Source organism: Camelus ferus, chromosome 11 (assembly GCF_009834535.1).
Source record: "Camelus ferus isolate YT-003-E chromosome 11, BCGSAC_Cfer_1.0, whole genome shotgun sequence".
In the NCBI taxonomy this organism is placed as follows: domain Eukaryota; kingdom Metazoa; phylum Chordata; class Mammalia; order Artiodactyla; family Camelidae; genus Camelus; species Camelus ferus.
In genome coordinates, this window is record NC_045706.1 from 27110662 (window position 1) to 27121078 (window position 10417).

At 49.4% G+C, this 10417-nt stretch overlaps 1 protein-coding gene across 1 annotated transcript in view; it reads left to right on the top strand.

Annotated features, from left to right (window-relative positions):
• Positions 1–9591, top strand: part of HPSE2 (heparanase 2 (inactive)) — a 563834-nt gene extending 554243 nt beyond the window's left edge. Inside the window, 1 exon segment of the mRNA XM_032491126.1 lies at positions 9281–9591. Coding sequence (XP_032347017.1) covers positions 9281–9446 — 166 coding nt within the window. The 3' untranslated portion in view covers positions 9447–9591.
• Positions 9592–10417: the final 826 nt, after the last annotated feature.

Sequence of the window (10417 nt, forward strand, 5' to 3'; positions counted from 1 at the left end):
TCTCCACATCCTCCAGGGGCTGCGATTTAGGTGGTGGGTAAACACAAGCCCCGGGGAACTGGAAAGTCCTTATCCAGCCCATCTCTGCAGCAGGTCCTGGGTCTTGAACCTGTATTTCTTTGGCTTTCAAGCATCAGGAGCCCACAACAGAACAGGGTTCACTCCAGACGAGGGGCTGGAGCACCAAACTGTGGACCAGCTGCCAAACACCAGCAATCACTTGGCAGCCTACCTCTTCCCCACGCACCTTCTCAAGAGTGATACAGAGTCCCCGCACTCTGCACTCTGACATCTTTGGACCCTGGAGCAGAACCTGTGCACCTGGGACATCTTATTTTGCCTTTCTGAGGCTACACTGGTGATATTCTAGGGAACACTGTCGAAATCTGATAAAACTGAGATATTTATCCCTTTGGTTTAACATATTTGAATAGGTATACAGGAAGCTGTGAACTTATAGTAATGGAACTAATTTTGGACATGGCTTTTAGACTCTGTCTCCTACTCTTATATATAGAAAACCTGTCTGTGCGCACACACACACGCACACACACCCCTGCCCTCTTACCTGACTCTCTTTATCTCACCTGCAGACTGCCTGTAATATAGGGAATGCTTCTGACCCTCTCCTGGTCCCTTCCCACAAAGGATGCTTTATCTCTAAGACCAGACAGACTACAGAGGGTAAATACAGGACAATAGGAGTGTAAGGAAGGGAGAGAGAAATTCTGACCTGGGAGTCTGGGAAATCCTCAGGGCTGAGGGCCACAGAGCAGAAGCTGTAAGGATGAGCCATACATCAAGAAATGCTGGAGGGAAGGTGATTCCAGGCAATGGGGTGAGCTTACTAAAGGTTTGGAAGTACAAAAGTTCAAGGGCCATTTTGTTTGGGGGCATGTCACATCATCTCATATGAATGGAATATAGGATACTTCATGGAGTGAGGGGAAGGGCCACAAAAATGTATTAGGGCCAGAATACAGAAGGCCTTGAAATCTAGGCCGAGAAGTTTGATTGTAATGTGTTAATTATAGTGTGTCTGACCACATTTGCATATTTCTGTGGTTTCTGCTGCAGTGGATAAGGACTCCATCTGTTATAACTGAATCTGTACAACACAAAGAACAGTAGAAATATGAGTGATGCCCCTTTCACCCCACTTGTGAATGTCAGTGATCCCGGCACCAGGTCTTTCCAACGGGAGGGACAGACTTAACCACATGGTAAAATCTCCATGGTTTTTATAGCTGGTCCCTATTGTATCCTGTGGTTTGAGTGTGATATGCGTATGACAAGGAGCTCTGAGATGGCTGTAGAATCAAACTGTCTTCCCAAAGTGCCCCCAGATGATTCCCTCATCTGTTGGGAGTTAACAATATCAGTATAAATCCAGGTTCCTTAGCTGGGCTCTCATCTTGTCTGCCAAGTGTGCGAAGTTATTTTAAACCATTAGAAGCACATGGTAGGATCCCATTGTGGCTTATACCATTATTATGCAGACTTGGATAGAACACAGACCAAATTATGACCCCCAAACCTAACTGCAAGCAGGAAAGGCTTATAGCCCTAGCAACTTGCCTATAAAACCTCCAGCTCCACTTGCATAAAGGAGTCCTAGTGTTTTCTCTGGTCAGTGATACAGAAGCTAGACCGAAACTCCTCATTATTTCAGTATGCTCTCAAAGAGTAGGATGTAGGGCAGATAATATCAGCCTTAAAGTGCCTCAGTGACCAGGAACTTCATATGTGATGCAGGCTTTTGGAGGGGTAAGGGGAACAGGAAGCTTTCACCTCTGTGTTTTCTTAGTCTTATATCTTTAAAAACAGCAGAGAAAAGATTGGAGTGTCCAACCAGCCACATGAGAACTCCTAGAGAGGTTGACTGAGTGGAACTCAACAAGTGTTCATTTGAACTACTATCACTGGAGAGAAGGCACTGAACCATTGCAACTAAAAATTTAGAAATGAAAACAATTAGTCGAACAGGCAAAATGACTCCAGCACACAGATAAAGCTGAGAAGGCTGCATACTAAAAGGGAGCTGCGGAGAATGTGCCTCTCTTCCAAATGCGGCTCTCAGAAAAAGGTCCTGGTAGTGGAGGCCACATCCAAAGGGGCCTGGCGGGAAGAGCAGGCTTTTTGACAGTCTATCAGATTCCAGGCAGAGAAAAAGCACAGAGGAGAAAGCTTCAGGACACACCTGGGAGGAAATAATCCTCTCCATGACCCCTGAGGAGTAGGAGCGTCCCCTGAGGGTCATGAGCATCCTATGGCCTTTATTCCAGCTGAGTCGGTGGGGACCAGGAGACACTCCTGAGCAGCCCTCCTCAGCGGGTAGCATCACTCCCAGCCATTTCAAAGGAACCTCCTCCCTAAGCTACCCCAGATGCACAGTCTCTCCCGGAGCAGGGGAACGGAGCGAGGCCCCTCTGTCCTCAAACCCGGCCACTCCCTCCGGGCTCTAACCTGCCCCTGACCTGGAGAAGGGCAGGGCAGCTGCACACACCAGCTTCCTAACTCAGCGAGGTGGCCTCCGGGGGGCAGCTCGGCCTCGAGGGCCTGTAAAGCGCACACAGGTGCGGACGGCGGGAGGGCGGGGGCGCCGGGACCCGGGCGGGAGAGCCAGGCGCCGGGTCACACGGGCGCCGCCAGCCCGGCACCTGCGTGGACCCCCTCCCTGCACGCCAGCCGGGAAGCCGCACCCCCGGCGGGAATCGCAACCCGGCTTCGCATGGTTCCTTAATATTAGCCACATTCGGGGACGTGGGTGGGAGGCGCCAAGCGGACCGCAACGAAGTTTTTGTCGGGATTGGACTGATCCTGCGGTTTGTTCCTCCGGGAGGCCAAGCGCAGGGCACGTCTCCGGGCCTTCCCGGGAATGTAGAGCGGGCTGTAGGGGCAGAGGCAGGAGCCCCGCTTCCCGGCAGCCGCGGAACGGGACTCTCGCCGCGGTTGTGTAGAGCAACAGTGCCCTCTGGTGGCGCTTGGGGAAGCACGCTGGAACTAGAGTCGGAACCCGGAGGTTGTGCTGGTTGTTGGAGCAGCAAAGGAAGCAGATGCTCTCTGCTCCCCACCGCTCAGGTTTTGTACGTTCTCCTTTCTCTCCCACTTCCTCCCTCTCTCCTGCTCCCCGCTTCTTTTTTCCCTCCCTCTCTCTCCTCATTTAACGATCCAGAAACCCAGACTAGAGCCAACTGTGACATTTTCTAGGCCTGCTCACGTCATACTTAGAGTGTGGACTTGAGTTTCAGGTCTCCCACCCCAGTGTCTTTCCCTTCCAGACTATAGTTCATCTACCCACAGACAAATATCCAAGGCTTCTTTACCGAGCATCTGCCGTGGGAGTTGGACAGGAGAGTGCAGTATGAGCAGGGCAGGCACAGGGTCTTGGGCTTCCTGTCTAGGGGAGAGACTGACCAGGAGTCTGCAATCCCAATACGTGTGACGAGTGCAGAGCCCAGAGAAGTACTAGGCGAAAGGGGGCATCTTGAGGGGCACCTGACCAGAAGGACAGGCAGGAGTTAACTGGGGAAAGGAAGCTGGAAGGAGGGAGGGAGTACAGAGAAGGTTCCAGGCAGAGTGACATGTAGGAAAACCCTGAGAGTAGACAAAGGGTAGAGCAGCTGCAGCACAGAATGGAAGGAGGTGGGGGGTGGTGAGGAGCCTCTAAAGGGCTGGAGAAGTAGGTAAATGGGTCTTGTAAGGACTTTGGAGAACGTTCTAAGATCACCAGGGAACTACCTAACATTTAGACAGGTGAATGTCATGATCAGATTTCCGTCTGTGCAGGATCACTCTGAATTTGACATTCCACTCTGCTTCAGGCTAGCTGTTAGGCTGTGGGCAACCTTCCTGAAAAATGTGGGAGCCAGAAGGTATCCTAGGGTTTGTCTAGTCTGTCTTACAGATGGAAAAGCCCAAGCTCAAAGAAAGCAAATCACTTTCTCAAAGTGGCTGAGGGCAGAACCAGTTATCTCTAAGTCCCTTCACCTCCCACTCAAGGCTCAAGATACACCTGCAGAAACCAGTCACCAGCTTCCCAGGCTGCTCCCCATAATGCACAGGCTTCCTCTGCCTCTACCCCCACACAAGTCCACCCAGGGCCAAGCCAGAAACCAGCAAATTATCTTCAAGACTGGCAATGGGTGTGCTCACTAGACTTGCTTCCCTGACACCTCAGAACAGCTGAAAGCTTGCTTTAACATCCATGCTTAGCAAGAACCATAATCAGACATGAAGACCAGAGATTGTAGACAGGTGGGGGTGGGGGGCGAGGGGCTCCCACAGAGACCTCGGGAGCAGAGGGCTTGACTCTAAATTGAGACATTGAATCCCATTTCAAATAGCATGCAAAGTAAAGAAAATAAGTTTAGGAATTGCAGAGCAACTCAGACTTTGAAAAAACAGATGGCGATAAAAATACAGTTGTCCTAATATTTGGATAATTTAAAAGCCCTCAGAAGCTAGGGAATTAAGAGAAATAGTTCAACATAGGCTGAGTCATTTAGCATTTGATTTGAAAAGTCATGGGCCAGTAAGGAGGTCCCAGAATGTGATGAAAATGTGATAGGAAAGGATTTCAAGGAAAGAAATATGATCCTGGCAAGTGCCATCTGGAACTGGAGAACAACTCCAAACAGTAGAAAGAGGTGTCAGGAGGCCTGAATCCAAGACCTAGCTTAGCCGCCTATTAGCTGGGTGCCCTTGCCCAGAATACCTAACCTCTCTGAGCTCTTCTCCATAGTAAAGTTACAATAATGATAATACTTGCCTATGTACCTCACAGAGCTCTTTAGCAATCACAAGTGAGGCAGATAGGACCACGGTAAGGGCTGCAGTGCAAATCTTCCACTGACTGGTGGTGTGACTTAGGTGAGTCTTAGACCCCCCCCTAAACTTTGATACCTTCCTCTGTAGGAATGCTAACACCTGCCTTAGTTGGTAGTTGTAAGGACTAAAGGTGATGGAGTAAATCATAGCATCGTGCCTTTTGCATAGACAGCGCAGTAATCAGTAATTTTTATCATTAACATGACATGTTTGCAAACTTACAAGCTGTTCAATGCATAAAAATGAAAGATTATTGTAATATTTAGTGTGATATGACTTAACTGGGTAACAGATAAATGTTAAAAGAAAATGTAAGCAGGAAAATTAGAATAGAGGTGGTAAAGCACACAGTCCTTCATTATAAGGAAGGAACTTTGTAGATAAGGATATATGAGGGCTCAGGGTTTCACAAAATTAACTCCTGTTGGCTCAGCTAAGAGATGGTCATATAGATCTTTTTAAGGGATGAAAAACACTAGCGATGATCAATGGCTCTTGTCTGGCTGGATAAGGTATCTAGTGAGTGACTGTGCGAGTCAGCGATAATTCAAGCCTTATCTAACATCTCCAGAGCCACTGAGAGCAAGAGTACTTGGTACATTAATGAAATCTGTAAAGACACTCAGCGAACCTCCAGGGAGCCTCTTTAGAGTCGGAGAAACTCAGTCCAAGAATATCAGAAATAATGCAAAAGAGCCTGAAAAGTCCACGCACTTGTTCAGAAGATATTCCGTCCCAACTCTGTACAAGCACCTTGTTAGGCACCGAGTATGTAGACGTGAAAGGCACGGTCCCTTTCCGCACCAAGCTCACAGCCCAGTGACGGGTAAGATGGGGAAGCCTGTACAATTCAGTGGGGTGGTTACAAGTGAGTTTGGGGGCTCCTAACCCAGGAGATCAGAGAAGGATCCCCCGTGGGGCAACACGCACGCGAGCAGGCTCGTCAGGGACCCAAGGCTGTTAGTCCCACGGAGGAGGAGGAGGAGGACGGGCTGTGTCCCAGGTGGAGGGAGCACCAGAGACAGGAACCCAGAAGCAGACCTGCAGGTCATTTAATCTGGTCCCGCAGGGGCGAGTGTGCTGGCCTCTTCAAGTTCAAAGATTCCTTTGTAATATCAACAAATGTCAGGCCCTCCCACATTATAGAAGTGTGCCTTTAAAATCTCTTGCTTGAACAGAGCATGTGATGCTCCCCTCCCCCCAAAAGTTCTGTGGAGAATTTTATAACAGTTCTAAATGAATTTGTGTCTTATTAATACCAACAGTCTCTACAGGCATTTACATTTGAAAAACATTTACTATGCTTTTAAATGAACTTGGGTATTTTATTCCCAACAGTATCCACTTACATTTTCATTTGAGAAGTATCTACCTCATTTATGTGCAAAACTTAGCTAGTTTTCACTGGAAACAATCTTTGTTCATGCATATACTGATGACGTCCTCACAATAACTGCCAACCCAGCCCAAGCCCACCCCTAGAGGTCTGATGCACCGTTAGCACTGGAGGCTGGGGAGGTGGCTGGAGCTCGGCCAGACCGTCCAGGTTAAAGTGGATGAATTGTCTGCATGGGCGTTGGTGGAGAGTCTGAGGCGGTCACGGCAACAGATGGCTCTGTCAGTAACACGGCAGGCACGGGGGAGGGAGGCCAGGCCAGGGCCGAGGAGGCAGGTCAACAGGCATGTTCTGGGCTAAAATAATAGCAGTGAGTGGAGAGAAATGAGCAGATGTGAAAAATATTCCCAGGTGGAATTGGCGGGATTTAGTGACCAGACCTGGGTGGGACCTGAGGGAGAAGTCCTTGACTCACAGCTTCCTGGCGTGGGTAATCCGATAGATGGTGGTACCAATGTGACGATAAAGAGGGAGAGGAAACAACAGGGTTTGAGGAGGAGATTTTGACTCTGGACACAGTGACTTCGAAGTTCCTGTGGGACAGCTAAGTGGAGACAAGATGCAGAAGGATGCAGAAGAAGAAGGGTGGAGGAAGAGATAGAAGAAGGATGCAGGCTTGGGATACAGGTTTGGGAAGCATCAATGTGCAAAGCCCTGGGTGTGGGTAATAGCACCCAGGGGGAGTACGTGGTGTGGGAAGAGAAGAGGTCCAGGACCAAGCACCCGGCTCCTCAGCATCTGAGAAGCAGGTAGAGGGAACAGTGCCTCTGAAAAGGAAACAACACACAGAACTGAAGGAGGAAAACAGAGAGGGAAAGACTGCTACCGTGGGAGCCCTGGAAGAGAGAGCTTTCGGAAAGCAGCCGTGAAACTCGTCAGTGCCACAGTACAAGGACCAAAAAGTTTTCCTACCCAGAATGACAATGAAAATAGCAATAGCAACAAAATGCTGTCTCCCACTTACATGGCTCATTACGCTTTCAAAGCACTTTCACATCCTTTATTTCATTTCATTCGCACTGCGGCCTACATAACCTATATTTCCACACACACAAAAACGGCAGGAAGTGAGGTGAAGAGGTGTGCCAGAACCGGCTAGGAAGTTAGCGGCAGGCTCCCGGAATTAGACCCCAGTCCAGAATTGTGATCATGCTCCCTGGTTCCACCCACACCTGAGTCAGCTTTTTAACCAACCAATAAGGAAATCAGAGTGGGGCCTGTTCCAGGATACCCACTTGTTATTAGTACGGAAATGAAGACTTGCTTCTCACACGTTGTTTTGACTTCCCAGAACATAAAGATGGTGATACCCTAGGATCATCCGAATCTAACAGGCTGTCACCTAACTCCTCGGGGGAGGGCTGGCACCTAACTCCACATATAGGAGGGACCACTGAAGGTTTTCAAGGAGAGGAATGATGTCAATTTAGCATGCTTTGGAAAGATTAATTCATATTTCTGAACTTGTATTTGATGGTGCATATGTCTGATTGTTGGATACTCACACTTCTTGGAGCCAAATTGTAAAAATACTGTGAAGACCTATCCTGGCTTCTTTGGCAACCGAACCCCCTCCCCTTACCCTGCCTTTCACTACAGTGAGTAGGCTGTCTTCATCAGAGAGGGTGGCTTACATTTGGAGCAGAAGGTCCTTGCATATTTGACGAGGTCAGCACTGACCTTCAGATCTCCAGTCTCACACCCGCACCTTCCAGAGGCAGGCCTGACTCTCCATACAGGAGCCCCGCTCACTCATCACTCCTCAGTCCTACAACAGGAGTGGGGCTGCTCCTGGCCTGTCAGATCTGGACCCGGCCCAAACTGATCTGTGTGGGGCCGGGCCTGGAGCTGCCCTCTCTGCCCACCTCTCCCCTGGGAGCAATTTCCACACACTTATCTCTGGGAGTTCATGGCTCTGTCGAGCAAGGGGTCTGATGATCTCTCTCTGAACCTGCCTGTCATTCACAGCACAGAAGGAACGCTGAACCAAGACCTCTGCATCTAGTTCTGACAGTTCATTCTCTGTACATACATCACTGCAATATTATCACGCTGGAGGTGGGGCAGGGCCTAGAAACCGTCGTCACTATAATGTTGATTTTCTGAAGGTGACTTACAGCCTTATTTCCAGCTGGTGGCCTGGTTCTGGCCTTTTCTACTGACCCATAAAACTGAGCTTCGGTCTGGGCACCACACACAGCTGTTGGAGTCACTCTCCATCAGGAGCAGCTGGGAGGTTGTCTGGATTTTTTACCACAGGCCAAGGATGGGCGATGAGCCGTTTCCCTTTGCTCTCTAAGTCCTTCTCTGGCCGAAAATGGCTGAGCCACAGGAAGAATAAAAGCAAGCAGGACAGGTGAACTGGGGTCACAGATGCCTGCTTTATCACCTACTGCATTGTGCCCCTAACGTGGAAACATCCATTAAATATTAGATATGAAAACTCATCCTCAGATTAGAGGAAGGAGGGCTGTTGCGTGTCTCTGTCCTCCTCCAGAACAGCCCAGACGAGTGACATGATGTCAGTTCTCTCATCTCGCAAAAAAATTAATGCAAGATGTTGGTTAATTAGGAGATTTCTGAAATCATCATAAGCCTATGCATCATTCCACAGGTAAAAACTCTTTAGGTAGAGGAGTCAAACTGAACTGCTCTTATGATTAAAAAAAAAAAAAATAGGCAAGGACACTTTTCAGCTTCTGCATCCCAGAGACGTTTCACTTGTCTAAATAAATAAATGATGTGTTTCTGAAACTACACTACCGGTGTGCAGATCCAGGCTCCCAGAACTCCAAGCTGTACAGCCTTGGGCAGGTCATTTAACCACGCTCGATAGCATGGGATAAGGACAGTGTCTTCCTCAGAGCGTTGCTGGGGTGTTTGCGGGTGTTGACAGAGTAAAGCATCCAGCTGAGAGCCTGGGCAGAGTACGTGCCGTAAATGATAGCCGGGCACGTACCAGACAGAGCGGGCCGACCCGGGGCTGCTCAGGCTTTGCTGCAGTGGCTTCCTTTGCTGCAATAAGGAGCCCCGTGCTGTTGTTCCTCCCTGCAGGTCAGTGCAGCTGAATGGCCAGCCCTTAGTGATGGTGGACGACGGGACCCTCCCAGAACTGAAGCCCCGCCCCCTGCGGGCCGGCCGGACGTTGGTCATCCCTCCAGTCACCATGGGCTTCTATGTGGTCAAGAATGTCAACGCTTTGGCCTGCCGCTACCGATAAACCCCCTTACACTCCCAAGTCCCCAGCGGGCCCGCTGGACTGCTTTCCACTCTTCCGCCTTAATGGTATCAGTTTTTTTCAGACGTCTTCTTAGCAACAAACCAGCCTCTGCTGCCCCATCCTGCTGGAATCAACATTGACTTGCTCTCCAAAGAGACAAATATCCCAGTGTGAGCTTAGTCTAGGTAGGTCACATTCACCCCAAAGGGAAATGTAGACATCATCTGTACCTACGTGAGCACAAAGGTACGAGTGTGGGGCTGTACGTGCCCCCAGACGTGCACCAGAGGAACAAGCCGGCAGCGCACGCCCAGGACAAATGAAACAGCTCCCCGTGACCCCGGTCACACAGCAGTGTACCTGCAGACCTAGCCCGTGGCGGCTGCTCTCAGCAGATGAGGGAGGAAAAACCCAGTGGCCCTTCAAAAGCCCAGTCCTCTTCTGACTCCTTTCCTTTTTCTGTTCCCTGCTGTTGCCCTGGGTTTCCTATCACCTCTCCTCCCACAGGAGAGCAAGTGGGTGAGTCAGTGCTAGCCTGCTGGGCGAGCTGTTTATGTAATTTCCTGGCTGATGTATGAGTGTGTGCATCTGGGTTTCTGACAGTGGCATCCATCACTGGCTATTCCTCTGGGAAGCGGGTGCTTCAAAAGTAAAATTGCAATCATACTCCAGGTTTTGTAAGAAGGTTCTATTCCTCTGTGAATCCAGATTCCCCCAGGGTTGGAATGGGAGTCAGGTAACAATATTCCTTGAGTGGAGAGCAATGTATTAGGCACCACAAAAAGCAATCATCATCTGTCATGTGGCTGCAAGGGAGAGAATTTCAGCACAAAGAGAAAGTTCACCCACCACCAAACACACACAACACACCCTCCCCACAACTGAACAAAGCAAACAATCAGACCTGCCTCAAATTTGAGAGAATATTAAGAGCTTGTTAGTAGGCCCTTAATGGTCTGGTTGACCAAAAC